At 40.4% G+C, this 20,577-nt stretch overlaps 5 protein-coding genes across 6 annotated transcripts; 2 read left to right on the forward strand and 3 right to left on the reverse strand.

Annotated features, from left to right (window-relative positions):
- Positions 1 to 778: 778 nt before the first annotated feature.
- BCIN_12g05220 (hypothetical protein) lies at positions 779 to 2,648 on the forward strand. Its single transcript, XM_001553798.2, has 2 exons — positions 779 to 1,260; positions 1,308 to 2,648. Exons 1-2 carry the CDS (start codon positions 898 to 900, stop codon positions 2,367 to 2,369), a joined length of 1,425 nt encoding a protein of 474 aa, XP_001553848.1. The 5' UTR covers positions 779 to 897; the 3' UTR covers positions 2,370 to 2,648.
- A 93-nt stretch (positions 2,649 to 2,741) lies between these two features.
- On the reverse strand, positions 2,742 to 7,619 carry BCIN_12g05230 (hypothetical protein). Its single transcript, XM_024696493.1, has 2 exons — positions 7,103 to 7,619; positions 2,742 to 7,001 (listed from the first exon to the last, which is right to left on the reverse strand). Exons 1-2 carry the CDS (start codon positions 7,511 to 7,513, stop codon positions 2,883 to 2,885), a joined length of 4,530 nt encoding a protein of 1,509 aa, XP_024552304.1. The 5' UTR covers positions 7,514 to 7,619; the 3' UTR covers positions 2,742 to 2,882.
- A 332-nt stretch (positions 7,620 to 7,951) lies between these two features.
- BCIN_12g05240 (hypothetical protein) lies at positions 7,952 to 13,895 on the reverse strand. Its single transcript, XM_024696494.1, has 15 exons — positions 13,512 to 13,895; positions 12,881 to 13,456; positions 12,632 to 12,829; positions 12,123 to 12,575; positions 11,950 to 12,073; positions 11,745 to 11,901; positions 11,631 to 11,694; positions 11,302 to 11,578; positions 11,160 to 11,248; positions 11,008 to 11,105; positions 10,050 to 10,955; positions 9,601 to 9,994; positions 9,516 to 9,554; positions 9,105 to 9,464; positions 7,952 to 9,052 (listed from the first exon to the last, which is right to left on the reverse strand). The coding sequence occupies exons 1-15, from the start codon at positions 13,609 to 13,611 to the stop codon at positions 8,349 to 8,351; spliced, it is 4,539 nt and encodes a 1,512-aa protein (XP_024552305.1). The 5' UTR covers positions 13,612 to 13,895; the 3' UTR covers positions 7,952 to 8,348.
- A 169-nt stretch (positions 13,896 to 14,064) lies between these two features.
- Positions 14,065 to 15,884, forward strand: BCIN_12g05250 (hypothetical protein). Of its 2 annotated transcripts, none has more exons than XM_024696496.1 (3): positions 14,065 to 14,429; positions 14,479 to 14,895; positions 14,961 to 15,884. In XM_024696496.1, exon 3 carries the CDS (start codon positions 15,241 to 15,243, stop codon positions 15,580 to 15,582), a length of 342 nt encoding a protein of 113 aa, XP_024552307.1. In that variant the 5' UTR covers positions 14,065 to 14,429; positions 14,479 to 14,895; positions 14,961 to 15,240; the 3' UTR covers positions 15,583 to 15,884. The 2 variants fall into 2 exon arrangements, with proteins under 2 accessions (XP_024552307.1, XP_024552306.1); XM_024696495.1 differs by having other exon boundaries at positions 14,500 to 14,895.
- A 943-nt stretch (positions 15,885 to 16,827) lies between these two features.
- Positions 16,828 to 18,479, reverse strand: BCIN_12g05260 (hypothetical protein). Its single transcript, XM_001553794.2, has one exon. The coding sequence runs from the start codon at positions 18,345 to 18,347 to the stop codon at positions 16,998 to 17,000; it is 1,350 nt and encodes a 449-aa protein (XP_001553844.2). The 5' UTR covers positions 18,348 to 18,479; the 3' UTR covers positions 16,828 to 16,997.
- Between the last annotated feature and the right edge of the window lie 2,098 nt (positions 18,480 to 20,577).

A 20,577-nucleotide genomic window follows, 5' to 3' on the forward strand; every position in this document is an offset into this window, starting at 1 on the left:
TGTCGTCACCCTCAATCGATTGAGGTGACGCTCCGCTGGCTCTCTGGGAGCCACTGCCGTGGAGGCAGACTATTCCAACAATGGCTGCACATATGCATGCTGATATTATACAGTGCTTCGTATTGTTTGCCCTGGATCCAAGAGTTCGATCTCTATGTGAGGATTGTGATGTTTTCCGATTTGAAAAGTCTTCATCCATTGAGAGTGGCCGGGTCAAAGGCTTGGCCGTATAAAATACAAACTCGTCACATCTTCTGTCTTCTACATAGTCACATACTTCCCATAGCTGGGAACAAGCCTGCCTTCTCTACAACCAGACCAGACGTCCAAGGTGGATGAAATGGTATCATGCCCGAGTTCTGGTTTCTTTTGCATTACTCTCCATACTCATTCAAACACACACCAGAGAATTGGCTTGAGATTCTCTCGGCAAGCTTTGAGTTTTGATCAATTGAGCCCGAAGTCCTTCCGAATTCCATGCATACCCGAACCTCTAACCGCTCACCCGAAATATGTATTCTACTCACCACTTGACCCAGCAACAATTGTTTACTTTAAGCAAGTGCTTCAATGTCAAGACTCAGTAGTCTAATTGGCACGCTTGAACAGTCTTGTCGTTGATCCAATTCTACTTTGGGTTCGGATAAAATGGGGGCGTGGGGGGGACACAAGTGGGGTTATACTAGAATCGTAATATTAACAACTTCGAATATCAGCCTAAATGCAAAGATCATGACTTCATTTACATACGATGTATAACTATATGCATTTGAACTCTGAGACGTGCGAACTTTCTCTTTATTCTTATGATTGAAAGTTCTTGCGATAGAGAACTATTTATTGGCACTCTTGTTCTAGTCGTACAAAATATCAAACTGCTTCTCTCCCATTTACAACATGTCTAACGGCATCCTTCGAGTAAAAGGCGACCAAATCGTCGACAAGTCTGATAAATCAGTCATTCTTCGTGGAGCGGGCTTAGGAGGATGGATGAACATGGAGAATTTCATCACCGGCTTTCCTGGCCAAGAACATCAACATCGAGCTGCCATGTTAAAAGTCCTCGGCAAGGAGAAATATGAGTTCTTCTTCGATAAATTCCTAGAGTATTTCTTCATGGAAGAAGATGCCAAATTTTTTGCTAGCCTGGGTTTGAATTGTCTACGTTTGCCATTCAATTATCGTCATTTTGAAGATGACATGAATCCTAGAGTTTTGAAGGAAAGTGGATTCAAACATCTGGATCGTGTTGTTGATCTTGTGAGTATACTTCAAACCTCTATGTCTAAATGTACTAACGGAAATAGTGCGCCAAGCATAAAATCTACACAATCCTCGACATGCACTCTGTCCCCGGTTCGCAAAACCCAGAATGGCATTCCGATAATCCATCAAACTATGCCTCTTTCTGGGATCACAAAGATCATCAGGATCGTACAATATGGCTGTGGTCGCAAATTGCCGCCCGCTACCGTGACAACCCATGGGTAGCAGGCTATAACCCCATCAACGAGCCCTGCGATCCCCAACACCATCGTCTCCCAGAATTCTACACCCGTTTCGAATCCGAAATCCGCCAGATAGACCCCAATCACATTCTCTGGTTAGACGGAAATACATTCGCCATGGAATGGAAGCACTTCACCAAAATACTTCCTAACTGCGCCTACTCACTACACGACTACTCGTCTATGGGTTTCCCGACCGGCACCCCCTTCATCAACTCCCCTGCCCAGATTGCCCAACTAGAAGCTAGTTTCTTACGCAAATGCACATTCATGCATACCCACTCGGTCCCCAGCTGGAACGGTGAATTCGGTCCCGTCTACGCCGATCCATCTGTCGAACCAAACGCTTCGGAAATAAACAACCAGCGCTACTCTCTCCTGGGTGCCCAACTACAAATCTACGATAAATACCAAATCCCCTGGTGTATCTGGCTCTACAAAGATCTCGGACTCCAAGGCATGGTAACCGCATCTTCCTCCTCCCCATACAATTCTCTCACATCCTCCTTTGTTGAAAAGAAACGCGCTCTCCAGCTCGATCTATGGGGACCCCCTGCTTCGGATTCTCTAAATAAAGTACTAGATCCGCTCGTAAACTGGATTGAAGAAAATGCTCCAAAAGCAAAAGAACAATATCCGACACCGTGGGGTACTCACAGGCAGCTTTTGAGGGGAGTAGTACAAACATACGTTGTAAGTAGTTTTGCGGATGAGTTTGCGGAGCTTTTTAGAGGCTTGGGTGAAGATGAATTGGATGCCTTGGCGGGTAGTTGGAAATTTGAGAATTGTATGCGCAGAGAGGGATTGAATAAGGTGTTGAGTGATTTTGCAGAAGTGAGGAGAAGAACTGAGGGGGAGTGAAGAGGTTTTGTGATATAGCGCGGTCGGCCATATAATTGGTTGACTCCGCATTCATTTTGACTGCTTTTGCCACTGTTCTGCATGATATATTGCTTATTTCAAAAGTGAAGCTTGCTATCCTAAACTCTAGATGAAAGAATCAAGAAGGAGGAATCAAAGCCAGCTCTTCGCCTTTACCACCTCAAGCCCCTGTCTTTCCACCGTCCATTCGGATGTATCAAGCTTCAAAGCAAATAAGAGGCAGGTGCAATGAATGTAATGAGCGGAATGAGCTCTTCATACTACACGACCAATTCTGAAAATTCAAAACAGAACCCACCGTCTTTCATTCTCACAATCAAGCGTTGGAATATATCTATCACACGCTCAAAGTGTTCCAATTATCTCTTCCTACAACTCGCTATTTATATACAATCCGCTGATGTTCCTATAAAAAAAATAGAAAGAAAGAAAGAAAGAAATACAGAATGCTAATCGCCAAACCCAGCCTGTTTAAAAACATCTGCCCAATTATCAAAGATTATAGCCCTCTGCTCTTTCTTTTCCTTTCCGAGAAGACAATACCATCTCCACCTCAATAATGGGAGCCTCGCCTGCCCTATCATGTTCAATGGAATCTGTATCGTCATATCCATCATTATCTATGCCACCTTGGTCATCGTGTACATCATCCTCGTTATTATTCTCTGCCTTGTCAATAAGAGGTTGGTATTCCTCATCCGATTCAGCAGCGTTTACATTCGTTCCATCACAGTCGCCCTTCTCACACTCATCTGCTTTCTCGTTATCTTCTGTCTCGCTAACAAGAGGCTCAAGTCCTTCGTCCGTTCCAGCAACTTCCACATCCGAATCTTCACTACTACTACTATTCTCACACTCCCCTCCTTCCTCATCTTTCTTCATCCCATTACTACTCGATCCATTTCCACTATCGTCTTCGCTGATAACCTCATCATTCATCGTTGCACCAGTCGCCTCACCCGTCAAAAGATCAATCGCCCCTCCAACATCACTCTCACTAACAAGCAATGCTAAAAAAGCTCTCCGGGTCGGAACTCCGGTCACCATCACAACTTGATGCAGATCGTTCTCCGGATCCACCAGCATTCTCCTCATATCTTCCTGATTGAGAGGATTTTCATCTTGCAGAACCTCAACCGCACGCTCAACATTACCAGCAGTAGCATTGAGAAGATTAACAGCTTCCACGCGCGTCGCTCCCAAGTCTTGGAGTCTCTGGATGGTTTCTTTAGAGATTGGTTCCTGATATACGTGGTCCTCGTTTTGCTCACTACAGTTAGGCATGCCGCCTTGTTGAGTTCCACAACTACTTATACTAGATTCATATTGAGAAGTTCTCGGAGATATATTGTTCCTAGCCCTCAAGACATCTATCTTCTCAGCGATACTGTCCGCATTTCCACCACTAGCACCACTTCGTGAAGATTCCCCATGTGTTTCACCCCGAGATGCTTGACCAGGATAAGGCGCTGCGAACAAATTCGGAAGTGGAGCTAAGATCAATGAAGATCTTCTACGTATTAACTGAGTATCAGAAGAAGTTCTTGGAATATTTGTACTAGTCTCGCTAGAATTTCTATCACGTCTAAAATTCTCATCTGGAGCTGCTGCGAAAGGCCAATTATCCAAAACTCCCACACCCCGTGTCGGAACTGTACTGGATCTCTCGATATTTGAAGATCCTTCATCAGCATCAGTGGAAGAAACGTTTTGTCTTTGCTGTTGGCCTTCTCTTGCATACCAATTGTCAAATATTTGCCGCACACGACGTGTTCTTAATAAGTGATTGTTTGCGCGTGTAACCAGGTCAGGAAGAACATCTGCATCGCGCGGTCTGTTGCTGACTTCTATCATTTCTCTACTGTTCTGTACATATTGGCGTATATCGTCTACTTCGTCCGCGGTAAGATGCGCTTCGAAGTTGTTCTTAGAACTAGGGGCACCATGTATGATAGCATTACGCTTAAACCAGATTTCCTGCTTGAGAGCAAGAAACCTCCATAATATATCTAGAAGCCCACTTCTAAGAAGCTGTTGCGTCTCATCTTCTTCCAGCTGTCTTTCAGGTCGTTTTCTTGGAGCGCCTCTAGGCTCTAAAGGTTTTGAAGAATCAGTATCTTCAACATTTTCAGTATTTTCAACATGTTCAACGTATTCAACATGTTCGACATGTTCAGAATGTGCTGCATTTCCTGCTTCCTCCGAGGTGTCCGAATCAACCTCTCTAACCGTTTCCGTGGTTTGGGACCCAGGTTCTGAAAGACTGACGGCTTGTCGAGGAGTTCCATTTTCAACAGACACATCTTTATTTCGACTCTGCTCATCACTCATTCCTGAAATGCCACTGTCATATCGATGATGTCTTTGCAGTCCGCTTTCTGAGCCAGGCGTGCCATTCCCTGTCGCCGGTGGAGCATGTCTCGCCGTTGCTCCTTCACTCTCTGAATGGCTTCTTAAAAATCGCCCAAGCCTTAGCCTGTTCCTTGTGAAAAAGCTAGTCTCTTTCTCATTCCCACTTCCTCCTCGCAACTGAGTTTTGCTTGTCAAGTAAACCATTGTGGGTCCGTAGGGCTTGGGATCAGATGATAGACCATGAAACAATTGGCTTTGAGCAATTCTTGCCAAATTAGTTTTTTTTTGTATTGTTCCCATAACAAGCTTTGCTTTCAGAATGGAATGATTTATCAGCCGGTAGATTCTCTCTACATTGAGTCTCTTCTCTTTCTTTTGAATTGTCTCTTCCAATCCTAAATTATAAATATCTGTCGGTTCCGATTCTTTAACATGATTGCGGGAGTGATACTCCTCGGTGCATTCTTCAGAAAGTAGTTCTCCAATAATGAGTGAATCCGATTGTAACCCTCTTGTCTTTGCCGCAAGTCCGAGGTGGGTATCAAACTCTGACTGAGGATACTGGTATGCATTCCTAAAGTGTGGACCTTCGCCCGCTCCGACAAGTGCAGGGTACCGCTCATGTTTTCCATGTTTGTCTTCCGAAGATTCCCTTTCTTTCTCGCTTTCCTCTTTTTCCATAGTTTGCAATGGCCTCTTAAATTTATCACAGATTCCTTCACTGTCTTCGTACCCATCACTGTCTTCAATTTCTCCGTTCCGGGCTTTTTTCTTGAATTTCTCGCAAGAAGATTTACCCTTGATAGATTTCAGGGGACTTTCAACCATAGCTCGCAATTTATCGTGTTTGTGGCTAGCCATAAATAATTTCGATGGACTATCAATCGAACTACTCTGGGTCGTATTTCCGGTCTCTCCCTTTGATTGAATGGCATCTATTTGAAGGCCAATGTACGATCGTGTAGAATTATTGTCGCTGTTGAGCTTCTTCGTGAAGTCGTGATGGCATTTTGATTTAGATTCCGCACTCGAGGTATCAAGCCGATTGCATTGGGTTAAATCTTCAGGATGAAGCTTGACGATAGATTCGGCATAGGAATCATTGCCTCGAAGGTTCCGCCTCGTATCAATTCGATAGGTACCATTCAAATCACTCAGGTACGCCATGTCCACCGTTGGATCATACTCAGGAAACGGTTCCGCAGAAACGCTAGAACCACCATAACCAAGATCTATGTCATACTGAAAATTACGACGAGAGATTCTCTCGCTAATCCTCTTTAAGCATTGTTTCAAAGTGTCTCTATTTGGTAAACTCCCTCCACGAAGATGAGGACGGCATTCTGAAATAGGTGAAGTTGAGTCTCTAACATCTGCTATCGATAGAGCATTGCAAGGAGTCCCGAAACTTGTTGCACTTCCGAGGCCAGTTGAAGCTAACTGCTCCGGGTATGCCTTAAATGGAATGATTTTTGAAATGAAAGAAGTTGCTTCTTCACTGTCCGACCTAGAATCAACTTGTAGGGTGGGACTTTCCTTCACGACAGGCCGTTGCAAAACTTCATATAGCTCGATTTGAGCCCATGGCCATTCAAAATTTGTACCAGAAGTGTTATTCTGCAAAGAATATGAGCAAGATCTTTCCTTAGTATCTTCTCGCTCCGTTTCAACTTTTTCTGCCCAGTCTTTGACCGTCTCAAAGCAATCCGGGGTTGGTTTTAGATAAATTGAGACTCCACCCTCATCTGAATCATCAGAAGAGTTGGTGGTTTCTATAGGCTCGTGTTTCACACTGGCTGTCATGTGTATAGGTATTTGATAGTTGAAATGCTTAGCATTGGCCTGCATCTGCATTTTCCATATTTGTTGATACTGCATAGTTTGATAATCAGTTGTCGGCTGTCCATTAGGAATCGCACCCATACTTTGAGGTTTTAGTGGTTGCTGCGTTTGCTTTTGAGATTGTTGGTTGAGCTCTTCAGATAGTTCGGAGAAATCTGGCCGTATATCAGGCTCTTCTCCAGAGCCATCCTCTGATGCCGAGTCCGGATTGGATTCTTGCGCGAATGCTGGGGGTTGATGGCAATCACCATGTAGTTTAATACCACTTAGCCGAATACCAATTGAAGTAAATTGCGCAATTTTCTCATCAGCTTTGCTACAAGGAATGGTATTTGAAGTTTCTGTAGTTTGTAGTTGTCGAGTCAAATATCCATTGAATATGCGAGGGCGAGGAATGAAGTGAAGTAGTTCATCGTGCTATCAATATGGTATCAGTGAGTGTACTAAGCTAAGCGATGGGGTATTCCATCAAATTCGACTTCGGGTGAGACAAAATCTGGACCAGGAGAAACACTTACATTCACCAATCCATGAACATAAAAGCCACTATCTGGTATGAACCGAGAAGTACCCACGGAAACAGGACAACCTTCGTAAAGCCCCAAATTACAGGCAAATTGTCTAAGAATTTCCTTTAGCGTTTCGTCAATTAATGGTATATATTCTGCCCCTTCAAAATTTAGCTCGATGTTGATGAATTTCCAAGGATGAAGTTCGTGTTTTCTTGACACGATTTTGAAGGTGTTGGATATAGATTGCTTGATTATTGTGTTAGAGAGCTTTCCATGACTTAATGTCTTCCTTAAAGCATGAATTGCTCTCGAAAGTGACGAGGGGGTAAATGTTAGATGAATAATAATCTCTGATAATTTGGGTTCCGTCAATAAAGTACAAACGGATGGTAGAGCTAAGCTAGATCGAATACCCATATTGACCAAGTACTCTGATCTTTGCTAAAATGTTTCTTTGTAATAACGACAGTGGTAATGAAGTGGCTATCTATGCAAAGTAAATAAATATTCATGAATATTGAACGAGGGTAATGATGATGTGAACGATGATGGTAATGAATTGGTTTGAGCTTTGCAATGTTAAAGTGAGAAATCTGCCTCTTGTTGCCGTTGGTTCTTACCCTAGTCGTCGCTCAAGATAATGATGAATATTTGGGAGAAATCATACCTTCGCTCCTTCTTCATCCAGAGATCTTCTCAACAATCGCTACTTGGAATGTGTCATCAGGAAGAACGTCTTGAAAGATCTGCTATATAATCACATTTCTTGTACGGCTGTCATCAATCCAAATATATGAATGCGGACTGTTCCTTTTTGGTGTTCACAATGGATCACAGAAACATATCACAGCTATCGGGACTTGTAAATATTGATTTTGTGCCTCGTACAGTGGCTCATAATCAGCAGACATCATCGTACCAAAATACTTTTAGGCAAATACCCATCATAACGGCCCTTCAAAAAAATAATCCCCAACATTTGGTTTTAAATCCATGTTATTTGAGTTGAATCTCAATCATCGCATCCCATCGTTAGCTAGTTTCATACCCAGATACTCGTAAATAAAGTAATAGACAGCCAGAAGCAAATAGCAAAGACTCGTCCTAAAACAAAATTGTTCTGAAAATTTTGTCATATCTGTAAACGCCGTCTTAGTAGTAAGAGAATGATATGTATATCCTGCAAACATCCTACAAAAAACATAATGTATATAATGGCTTTACGAGCAGCAACGCTAAAACAGTGAGGTCTCTAGGCGGAAGGGAGCTCAGAAGTTTCGGTCAAAGTAGTTTCGGTTGAGACAGCTTCAGTTGAGGCAGCCTCGGTAGGAGGAAGAGTGGTAGAAGAAACTTCAGCAGCTGGAGCATCGATATCCATTTTAGAAGATTCGATTTCAGGAGCTTCTCGATACGTTTCAGACTCCTCGTTATTGCTGGTCTCTTCATCTGCGGGATGCTCATTTCTGACAGCAATTGCCTCTGACGTATCATCTCTTTCAGCACCAACATTGAGTTCGTCATTACGAGCTTCACTGCCTTCGACAAGTTCATCACCCTTCTCATCACTCAATTCTTCGACTTTGAAACCCTTCATGGCCTCATCCTCTTTCAAAGATTCAGTCTCTTCAGACTCTTCTTCCTTCACGCTGTTAAAAACCTTCTCCGCTTCATCTTTTTCATAGGTCTCCAATGCACGAGCAACTTGCAATCTCATATGACGTTCCCATTTCGGCATTATTTTACCACCAACTTGAGCACCATTGAGGACCTGCAAATAATCTCTGCGCATAAGCAAATAAACTTCGTCGGTCTTGTTGTTCATACTCTCCTCAACTCGTCTACACATCTTATCGAGACTTCTTTTGACTTCATCGCAACTTTCTTTGAATATAAAGATGCGTTTCTGATCAATTTGAGCATGCAGATGGTCTTTCATGCGCATATACATGCCAGCTCCTTTAAATAATGTCAATACTAAAATGAATAGGAGAGCAAGATTTCAACGTACCTCTTTCACTAGCACAGTATTGATAAGAAGGTGCCAAGTTCCTAGCAATTACAGGCACAAATTCTCGATTGGCATCACGTTGAAGATTGTTAATAGCTTCGACCATTTCCGTGGTCAAGATCGAGAAAGTTGCTTCGTAAGTTCGAAGTTGTTGAGACAGCATTGACAAGCCAGCAATTTCAGAACGATTTTTGCAGCTTCTACTCTCAACTGCCTGATGAAATTTCTTCAGGATCAGATTGGCGTTTGTAGTAAAGCTACGCAACACAGAGGGAATTCTACGGGAAAAGTTCTTCTCCCAATGGCTTGCCAGGTATTTCATGATTGGCTCCGTCAAATCGCTATTAAAATCATATGTACCTTTGGCCGTAAGTTTTGCATTCTTTTGGAAACTATAAGATAGAGACTTACCACTCTTGTTTCCATAAACACCATTTCTACGAGTGACAGCTAGTATCTTTAGTATAATAATATGATTTTTCTGAAGAGAGCTTACCTTTGTATGTCTGGAAATGCAAACCGCCGGCTGCACGATCAATCTTGTTAACAGGGGAGCCCCATTTTGTAACAATTCCAGGAGCTTGGTCCACAGCCAAGGGAATTACTTCGCTGAACTTTTCGAAAATATTCTCGGTCAGTGCATCTTTCATTTCCATAACACACTTTCCTACGGCCTTGTCGAGGGTTTCCTCCAACTCCTTTACGTTTTTCTGAAGCCAGCCCGCCTCGGCGGCCTTTTGCGAATCTGAAAGGTTAACATTGGTTTCATCATTATTGGACCATAAGGACAAGGACAACACAAGCTGGAGAAGAGAATTTAAAAATCGACGGCAAGCAGCACTTCGACCAGCTTCTGTGAGTTTTTTGCAGTGTGCTTGAAGTTGTGGGATCTAAGGAATCAATTATCAGTTGTTCATAAAATTGAGTGCTACCAAGTCAAAATACCTCGGTTTCCTGGGCATTACGAAAGCCGGGGATTTTGGCATCCTTTTTCAATCTCCCATTCAACTGTTGATAGGCTCTGCTACTAACACAAAACACTGGAAGACTCCGAGCCACGGCGTCATAATCCCTGATATCTTCATCCGGGTTGAAATTTTCAGCATCTTCCTCTTCAGCATTTTCCATGTCAAGTTCCTTGATACCAGTTGCAAAGTCTTGCTGAATAGCGGTCTTTGAATAATTGTTGCGACCATCAATACAGATGGCTCTCATTCTGGTGTCGATTTCTTTTCTTTCCGCATCGAATCCCTTCAATTCATGTTTGACATCTTTAATCGCAAGCTCAATTGCAACCTTTTCCTTACGGGCTTTCTTCTTGATGTCCTTGAGCTCATCAATCTTTTGTTCAATATCCTCGGTTGTTAAAGGCTCGCCTTTGTCGAGTTCCTCTTCCTCAACCTCGGCGTCATTATCAGAAACTTCGTCTTCTTCATCTTCCTGGTCCTCATCCTCACCGTCATCAATAAAATGGTCTTCATCTTCATCATCTTCGTATCCGGACTTCTTCGACTTCTTGCGTGACTTCTTTGGTGAAGAAGATCGCTTTCGCTTAGGAGATTTCTCAAGCTTGGCTTTGGGGGCGTAAACGGTCTTACCCGCATCTAAATCTCGCCTCAGATCATCCCAAACATCTAAGCTCTCGTCTGCGTCGTGGTAAATATCATTATACATGGTCATACTCTCTTTCAATTCTGCAATTTTCGCGTTGAGTTTATCAACTTGCTTGTCGATTTGGTCGATCTTTGCGTTATCTTCTGTCATAACTTCCTCAAGGCCTAAAGAATCTGAAGCTTCAAGGACAGAAATATCATCAGTCTTGGAGCATATAAATGTAATCCTCGAAAATTGCTATTTATTGATTAGCATTTGCGAGTTGAAAATATCGGTCATATTGGCTTACCCCATCATACTTGAGTTGACGTTTAAACGATTCTCCCAAGAGAGACTTCGCAGCTTTATCGTCGACTGCTCGATTGATAGGCGCACAAACCCATAAACCTGGTATCTTATTAGACAAGATTCACAAACAGAACTAGGGAATTGGAGCAATACCGGTACATTGTTTCATGTAACCAGCTGCCACAGCGGCGCGAGCTGCATTTGAGTCGTGAACACCAGGCAAGTCGACAATAACAGCTCCACTAATAATGAATAAGCTTATGAAAGAACGCATAATTAAGGTTCAAGTACTCACGTAGAGAGAGCATCGGCTTTTACAAAGATCCTCACAACTTTGATCAAGGGCCAAAATTCCATAGTCTTCTTCTCTTTCTTCTTCTCACTAGTTTTACCTTTCTCCTTGGTAGACTTTTCTTTGCTGTCAACGTAACACTGAAGTTCCTTATAGAAAAATTCTGGAGAGGACTTCTCAATAGTTTTGGTAGTTCCGAGAACTTTGCCAACGTCGAATTCGGCTAGAAGCTCCTCTGCGGTGGATTTTGCTAGCATTTCATGCGTTTTGTTGGGGTAGACTAATGAACAGATTTAGAAAGTAAATTGTATAGGATGAAGTATTCTACTTACCCGCCTTAATCTTAGCATATGCAATTCCAGCTTCGGTTTCTGCATTAGAACAATCTCGTGAGACCTAACAAGAAGTTAGGGTTATCATTTATTAAGAGCTAGCTCTTTCCTTACATTGCCAGAAACATCAATCAACTCGCTCAGAGAAAGTTCAAGGTCTTTCTTCCAGTCAGATTCTTGGATAAATTCGATCTCTGCTCGATATTTCTTGTCCGGCTCATCGTTAGAGTTCCATGACATTTCTGTAACAACGGCGGTACAAGCGCGCATACTAGAGACTTATAAGCATTTCAATTTCTCGGGAGAACAAAAAACATACCAATTAGTAGGCACCAAGCGTTCTTCATCAAGCATGGCATTAATTACACTACTCTTACCCGCACCGGTGTTTCCAACGACGCCAATAATTGTAGGTGTATCAACAACCTGAGCTTGTAAAGTTTCTGCAGAAATTATCAGGATGGAAAACCACAATATACTAACACCACTTACCGATTTGTTGCAGCCAATGGCTTGTATCTTGGTTTCCCTGGGCTTCCGGTACTTGAAGATGTTTTTTCAAACCATTCAGGAAATTGTTTGTTTTCTTCACCTCTTCTTCCAATACTTCTGGTGAACTATCATCCATGAGTTTCTGAAGTCTAAGCTTTGCGAGTTCGACAGTTTGTGGTTCTGGTTCTAGGCTTCCATTATCATATTCGGTCGCTAGGACAAAATCTGCGGGCTCAATAAAGGCTTCATCTTCGACCCTGGAGGCTCGAGGGCCATTGGCCGAGAGACTGAAACTTCCTGGAAGAGGCTTGGTATCAACGGCATGTTCAGGCGAAGGAAGGCCATAACTTGACGAGGGAAGATTCGACTTTTGAGCATCCTTTGTTGAATAGTACTGACGAGTTTGAGCTGGCATTTTATCCCAGCTCCTACGCAGGGAAGATTCGACTTCAGCTACTTTATAGTTAGCATAAGCTGGAATGGGACCTCTGGTTTAGAGCAGGCGTTACCAGGTGTTATGCTTGAGCCTGTGTAGTTTACCCGATGTATTTCGGCAAAGGAATCAAAACCTAAGAGGTAATTCGGTGTGGAAGCATTGCCCGATGGGAGTGCATTGTTGATATTTTCTGAAGCTTTAGATCCCCAAAATTCGCGCGATTCAGGCGTCAAAACAGTCCATGACTTTTTCAAAGCAGCCTCGATTGAAGCTGTTCTAGATTAGCTTAGGAATATACAGATTTTACCCTACTATAACTTACCAGGTGTACCTTTGGACGCCCAATGGTTTTCACGATGAGTGTCAGCGAATAATTCGTAACCAGAGATAGGTTCTGATGCAGGAACACTTAGTTGAGTTGATCCTGATCCCAACAGTCTAGTGGCTGGAAGCCGTCCAACTCCAGGCAATGGGCCGGAGATGGCAGGCGTCTCGAAGGGGCTGGGAGAGATAGCTGAGTCAACTGGTTCTGACTTTACCGTAGCCGGCGTCGGCTCAGGGTCGGGCTTCAATTTTGTTGGTGTCTCAGATGCGGGATGCATGCGATTTTGTGTTGCATTACCAATTGATTGTAATGGCGCTTGCATGATGTCAGAGACATTATCTCCAGAAGCAGCTTTTAGACTTGAGAAAATGATGATATCGTCATTAAAATGGTTGATCTGTTGCATCTGACTTGTCAACGATACCATGTGAGGTCCTTGATGAAGTAAAACCTCGACCCCGCATTTCTTGTGGAATGCCTTTCGTACTTTTGCAACAGTGTGTTTGCCTTTGACCTTGAACCAATGCAGATTGTCCGAATCCAAATTTGAAACCGTCTTACCAGGCTCAAGCACTGTGTGGAAATGGGTTAATCTGACGAACGGCAATCAATATAAGGAGTAACCTACCGGCTGCCCAAAACTCGCCCGGTTCTCTCCTAGCCTTTGGTGCCACTGTCAAGGCTTTTTCATGGAACGCGCGATGTAACGCGATTCCATGCTCCTCCATTGTGAGGCTTTATGATGGCGGGATAGTGTGGTGTAGTATTTATCAGTGAAATCGTGGCAATGTTCTGTCTTACGTTGCGGGGAAGCTGGGGTTCATTTGGTACGAGATACGAGATTGCCCTTCGCTTTTCATATCAATTTGGACGCCCAAGCGTAAGCAATAGAACCTCAGAGTGGATGGAGATGAAGTATATTCTGGGTTTGACAAGGGGTATAATTGAGAAATAAGCAAGTCGAGTGTGAGTTCCCAGTCTCAATACAACTTTGTTCTGTTGAGACTTTGTCTTTGATAAGGTTTACGCGACGTGACGTGAACGCGCGCGATGAATGCGGGGCATGCAAATCCAACTACCAAGGGTTGTTGATCGCGTAATCACGTGATGTTCTCGTCAACAACTTGGTCCGTCGACCGCGAGTGTTGTGCATTCTTTTGCTACCTCAACTTCCCTCATTCGGTAGTTTTCAAAGCCCCCTTTCCCGTAATCCCTACCTCCCTCGGCCTTATCTTACAACGAGAGAATCAGCTGAGCACGCGATATCAAACGCGTTGATATTCAAAGTATCGTGCAAAAGGGTTGGAAATCATTCTCGATCGCGAGGGCCATAGATTCTACCCGTATATATTTTAAATTTCCTTCCACTATCAACTGTAACCTCGATCAATTCAAGATGCCACCAAAGAGGAAAGCTGCTAGTGGCGATAACCCCGACGCCGGTTCTCCTCAAAGGTCGCCAAATCAAGCGGAAACACAAACCCAAAGTCAGGTGCACAAGCCGAAACGGCAAATAAAGACCGAAGCATCAAATTTTCAAACCCTGGTACAGTGAGAAACTCCTTTATTCACAGCAGCACTGATATCTGTCTCAGAACTAACCCGGCTTTTTCCAGCTGTCTAAGAAACCTGCATATGTTATTCTTGATTGGCAATCCACAGATTATGCTAACAACGATGACGATAAAGACGGTGAAGCTGGGACTGAAGATGAAGGCGAAGGTGAGAAGAGTGGCGAGAATAGTGACGATGGCCAGTTCGCACTCAACGCCTGGGATGACAAAGGCAAATCGGTAAAGGAAGAAGATTTGGATCTTCCGGAGCCAGGAGAGGAACTCGGTGAAACATGGTGTGCCAGGGTTTCTGATATAGGCTTTCCAATATCTGAAGAGGGGATGAAGCTTGCTCAAAATTTTGATGGAGAACAGGACAAAAGACGCCCAAATTCTTCAGCCGCATTTATGTTCAACGATCTTACCGGTTATGTATTCTCAGAGGCCATTGAAAACTTTGTAAGTTGTAGATTTTGACGTGAATCGTGATGCTATGTTGAGGCTAATTTCTTGTTCTTGCGCAGCTAAAAGACTTTGTTCTGGACATTCATAAGAAAACAGTTAGTCCCTTTACAAAATGGTCTTATATTGAAGTTTTGGCGATATTCTTCAAAGCTGGAGATCCATTGATGTGGATGAGTATTTTTATTATCTTTGTCTCCTTCCGAGAATTAGGATCGTCTTTCTCTTCCCCTCTTCCCATTTCGTTTGCCTTCCCTTGAAAATTAGTGTTTTCATGATCAAGCTGGCTGACTATCTCAATTAGATGTGGATGATGCAGATGGTTTGAGAGAAATTTGCGATATGATGGGAACGACGATTCTCACATCTTTTGAAATGCTTTCGGGACATGATCTTTTCACCGCAGATTCCGAGATCAAGAACATACCCATCATTTGCCTTATCTTTCTAGAATTCTTCGACAATACCGCTACAGATCTTGACTTGAATTGCCAATGCGAAATTCTTCAATTATGTGATGAAGCGGGCATTGATCTGACAAAGCAGGTAAAAAAGCAAGTGCAAATCTCTGAGAAAAAGATTAATGGGTGGAGGGAAAAATACAAATCAAAGAAAGAAGATTTCCCAGAGGCAGATGGTGGGAATGGGTACAAGTTTTGGGCGGAAAAAAAAATTGGAAACTAAAGGATGACGTAAAGCTGAATCCCAAGTGGAATCAAATGGAGAGACAGTGGTTTAGATGGGACTGGAAACTTGAGGTACATAGACGAAATTCTCCCAAATTCTTGAACGTAATCAAATTGCCTACTAACCATGATTAAATGGTACAAAAAATTCAAAAAGAATCATCCAGGGGGTGACTACTATACTCATCAACGTGGGGCTGCATGGGAACTGGATGAACAGTTACATGAGATGTATTCCGAGACTTCAAGTGACTTGGACTGAATATCGGTGGACCAAGATATTACAAGAATGTAAATTCTGGAGATGATATCAAGTTTTAATTTAGATGTGCTCGATTTTAGACATCATTTTTGTATTCGCTTTTGTTCAATAAATTATCGTAATTCAACACACGTTATTTCTTACATTCAAATATCATGCATCACATTTTATTGCTGCATCCGTCTCCCAGTATGAAGAAAAGTACGTGAATCCGATCTGAATTTTTCATTAAATGTAAAAAGGAGTGGCGCTCAATCTCCTAAGCGGTCCAAATGGTTTAAAGGAAATGGTTCATAGAGGAGAACCTCACAAGTGTTGGTATATCTTTGCCAATTAGGACGAATAACACAGTGCGTCACACAAGAGTAGACATATCAGGTAATGCGCAGTGACTTGCATACGGTCAAATTCGCCATCAAATAGGATGGGCAAACGATTAAAATTCTTCGAAACCCTTTACTAACAAACGGTGGATGTTTCTTGAATTCACTATCAATCTTTGTACTGTACATGAGCTTTTCATGGTGCACAGGGAATGAAGCAAACAGTTTCTTGGTGGGGTAAAAAAGATCATGTCACTCAGTCATAGTTTCGTGATTTTAGCTCTGAAATCATATTCAAGGTTAAATTCAACACTGCGAATACTACTTTTCATGGGCACAATATTTTATCATGTGAATTCATCATCGGAAGACTGACGGGGCCGACTTGATAGGAAATTTGATCATTCAATGTATCCCCGGGAAGTCAATAAACAGTAGGTTCTGTTGAAGTCTTGTAGGATAATATCACTTGGTTGTCTATACTTGAAGAGCATTGATACTTCAATATCCGCACTTGGATTTGAAATTAATAACTGATTGTTTAAGCTCGATCAAACATTCAACTCAATGATTTTTCAGAGATTATTGAAAAATACGGCATCTAAAACTACTTCACTATGAATGAATTAGAGCGAGCTATTTAGTCTCGAAACGAGCCTGCGTAATCATCCACATCACTCCTTTCATATTACACTATCAAACTGAATATTCCAAGCAAGATAACAGCAGCTTCTCGAGTCAACAATCGATCTATGAAATACAACCGCATATGAAAGCGGAAGAGTTTTCTGCCAGTACTACAAATGAAAAGCTCGACTTGACTCGACTTTAGATGATATAACACTGCTCTAGACCTCTCGCAATGCAACTATGTCTTCCCGGGTCTCCCATATTCTCGTTAGCTAGAGATTCAAATCCATCTCTATCATGGCATCCCACATATGCAAACCCTGTGATTCGCTTATATTCCCTCCCCTCATATAACCTCCCCTCAATTTCTAATTCCTTAAAATCAGTATCTCTAAGTATTGCTGCCCTACCCATCCCCGCTATAATGGCAATTGTATCGCCATCCCGAATCATCGGTGTAGCCACACCTGCAAACCCTTTATCTGTGACAAAGAACTTGCGCTTCCGAAAAATAGGCAAGATTGCATCTTGAAACATCTTTTGTGCCTCACCATCCTGCTCCGGAATCCGCCCCATTAATACTTCAAAGGCTCTGGGATATGTTACTATTGATTCATGGTCAGTATTGCGGATACCAATAAGTGTGCGCCAAAGGGGCTCGCTTCTGGGTGCTTGAACAGTAAGAAGAGTCTCAATCTCCTTGAATCGCGAGACGTAGTAATCACGATCTCCATCGATGAAAGAAACGATATGCGTAACGCGGCCAAAATTGGCCATGAACGCATGAAGCTTATTTCTGTCTGAGGAAACAGTAGCTCTAAGATCTTCAGGCCATTCCCAATCGTGGTTTACACAACTCCCACGCAGAAAAACTGGATTATGTTGGTCGTTAAAATCAGCCGAGATGGTGAAGTCTGGAACCCATGAGGGTAGGGGTGTTTTGAAATGACGCGTTCGCCAAAGAAGACCAAGCAGTGCTAGACCCTTTGGCTCGTGCTGTATGATATAAGCCATCGTCGGTACGAACGTCCATTCTGGCTGCTTGTGGTAGTCAATGGGAATTGCGGCTCTAGCCTTCTCGTTTAGCAAGCCAAGGATACCATATATCTTGTCGCGCGGATCGGTAGAGCGCAGATTCATTGTACCTTTCAAGACAGTTTCAAGAGTTAGAGATTCTTTTCGTATGTGGATAGTACCCCGAGAGTGCATAAGAAATCCGTGATAGGTAATTGGAACTCGTTTCATGAGCTCCATTCTTCTCCAAAATGCTTTCGCTTCGACAGAATCGTATTGAGAATGTCTCATGACGGTATACCTAGCTCTCCATACTAGCGGATTGAGCTGAATATCCTCGGCTATCTCTAGTACAGTATGGTACGACAAATTCTGCAAGAAGTTTTCTCCAAAAGCACTCCTCAGTCCTGTGGTTACACCTTCTAGGGAAGTCTGTTCTGTGCCTATTGATCTTGTGTGGGCAGTCCGAATCCACTCTGGTCGAAAAGTCTCGACCACTGCATCTTGATACGCCTTCTTATATTTATCTTGCATGACATCTCTATCGTCTGAAAAATGTGCCCATGCTGTGATAAATGGCAGCCACCTAGAATGAATATATCAGCAGTCACTCAGCTAGTACTCATGACTTGCTCAGAGATCTATGAGTCTGTGACAATATAATCCAAAAAAAAATGCTCCATATCACAAATCTTATAAGCATCAAAACGCTCATTTGATGCTTTAGAAATAATAAATTTCCATTTACTCACTCAACCCAACCCTGTGGTGGCAGAATCCGCGATTGACGAAGTGGCCGCTTTGTCAGCCCCAGAAAATATTCAATATTTTTATATTGTATTGAAAAAAGCGTTTTTAAAGTATTGATTAGAGGGCTTTTTCTTTTATAAATGATTAGAAATTTTTATTCCAAAGAGACTTAGTGAAATTCTTGAATTTTAGCTCAAGATAATTAATACTTTATTTCTATTGAATTCGATTAGTAATTGAATTCGATATGAATAATGTAACGTGTTTTATTACTGAGTGGATTATATCATTAAATAGATCACTTTTATTTCAATTGTTGATCTCTTATTTCAATATGTGTTTTATTAATCAATTGAAATACAATTGAATAATAAAGAAGTTCAAATACTTTTAGTTATTAAAGCTATTCAAAAAAACAAAAAACTTAATATTCGAAAAGCTGCTAAGTTATATAATTTATTATATATAATATTCAATTATAGAATGAATAGTTTTATCTTTTATATCGAAACTCAAATGAATTATTATAATCTTATATAATTAGAAAAGGAAATAATTATTCAATATATATTTAATATAAATTCAAAAGGATTTCTATTTAAATTTAAAATAATAAAAAATATAATGAATTATATTTTTGAATCGAAAGATGTAAAGTGTATTGAAAAGTTTTAAATATATCAATTTATAAAATATTGAATCGAATTAAAAATACATTTTAATTGTGTTTATAATTTTCAAAAAACTTTTTATAAAGATTTTAAATTTATTGAAAAATAATTTCAATTAATTTCGAATATATAAGTGAAATATAATATTTTCAATTATGATTTTTATAATTTCGATGAAATAGACTTTATAATAAATATAATATATTTTGAAATAATAATAATTAATATTAAATGAAATAGCAAAAGCAAAGCAATATAATTAGATAATAAAAAATAGGTTATAGTAATTATATATGATAATAGAAAAGGTGAAACTATATCTTTATTTTTAATAATTCAAGGATAGATTTATCTTTTCAATTAGTATATCAAAATCGATTTTCCTGTGAATTGAATTATTAAATCTATATCTAATGAATAAACAAATAATAAAATAGATTTAAAATAATTGAAATATTTCAATAAATATATTAAGAATTAAAGAAAGAGTAAATATTAAATATTAATATTAAATAAATATAAAAACCACAAATCAAAAGCTTTTCAAATATATTATAAAAAGAACAATATTATATATTTATATTTATTATTATATTCAAATCATCTAATTCAACTATTTGATATAAATTGTTTTAATAATCTAAAACATTTATATAATAATCAAATTGATGGATTTATTAAAACATATATCAATTATATCTCAAAGATTGAATTCTTTATAACTTTTAAAACTATATACAAAGAATCAATCACTTCTTAAAATATAAAATCAAAATTTTGAAAAACAGATTTAATACCATTTAACCCTAAAACTATATTTTCGAAGTTAGATATTTGAATTTATATATCTACCCCCCCCCTCTTTCAATCTAAATCAATAAATCTCTCAAACCCCTTACAATCCAATTAAAGCTCTTTCTCAATCAATATTAATTAAATCTCAAATAACTCATTATCAATCAAACTCTCCTATACCTATATTTGAAACTATACTAATTTTAACTAAAAATACAAAAAGATTAACTCATAAGAATATACTTTTAAATACAAAGATTCATATACTTCAAACAGCAAATAAAATATTAAGCAAATGTCGATACACAAAAAAAACTCAATTATATCAAAAAAGAATACTTACTAAACAAAAAACTCTTGATATATTATCTCAACAAAAGATTGATATTTAAATTCAACACAACAAATATCAAAATAAAGGAAATCCTATTAAAAAAGCATTTTCTAATAAATACTATAATAAATATAGAAAATCAAATCATAATTCAAAAATTTATCAAAACAATATAATAAATCCTAGATTATTAGATTCTTAATAATTTTAATCA

Source organism: Botrytis cinerea, chromosome 12, assembly GCF_000143535.2.
Source record: "Botrytis cinerea B05.10 chromosome 12, complete sequence".
In the NCBI taxonomy this organism is placed as follows: Eukaryota; Fungi; Ascomycota; class Leotiomycetes; order Helotiales; family Sclerotiniaceae; genus Botrytis; species Botrytis cinerea.

Coding starts and splice junctions, on each gene's coding strand:
- BCIN_12g05230 (XM_024696493.1), bottom strand. CDS start 7,513: ATGGGTATTCGATCTAGCTTAGCTCTACCATCCGTTTGTACTTTATTG. Junction 7,002..7,102: donor ATGTTCATGGATTGGTGAAT/GTAAGTGTTTCT, acceptor CCATATTGATAG/CACGATGAACTACTTCACTT.
- BCIN_12g05220 (XM_001553798.2), top strand. CDS start 898: ATGTCTAACGGCATCCTTCGAGTAAAAGGCGACCAAATCGTCGACAAG. Junction 1,261..1,307: donor TGGATCGTGTTGTTGATCTT/GTGAGTATACTT, acceptor TAACGGAAATAG/TGCGCCAAGCATAAAATCTA.
- BCIN_12g05260 (XM_001553794.2), bottom strand. CDS start 18,347: ATGCAAGATAAATATAAGAAGGCGTATCAAGATGCAGTGGTCGAGACT.
- BCIN_12g05240 (XM_024696494.1), bottom strand. CDS start 13,611: ATGGAGGAGCATGGAATCGCGTTACATCGCGCGTTCCATGAAAAAGCC. Junction 13,457..13,511: donor GGGCGAGTTTTGGGCAGCCG/GTAGGTTACTCC, acceptor ATTTCCACACAG/TGCTTGAGCCTGGTAAGACG. Junction 11,579..11,630: donor ATATGCTAAGATTAAGGCGG/GTAAGTAGAATA, acceptor TCTGTTCATTAG/TCTACCCCAACAAAACGCAT.
- BCIN_12g05250 (XM_024696495.1), top strand. CDS start 14,280: ATGCCACCAAAGAGGAAAGCTGCTAGTGGCGATAACCCCGACGCCGGT. Junction 14,430..14,499: donor CATCAAATTTTCAAACCCTG/GTACAGTGAGAA, acceptor GGCTTTTTCCAG/CTGTCTAAGAAACCTGCATA. Junction 14,896..14,960: donor CAGAGGCCATTGAAAACTTT/GTAAGTTGTAGA, acceptor GTTCTTGCGCAG/CTAAAAGACTTTGTTCTGGA.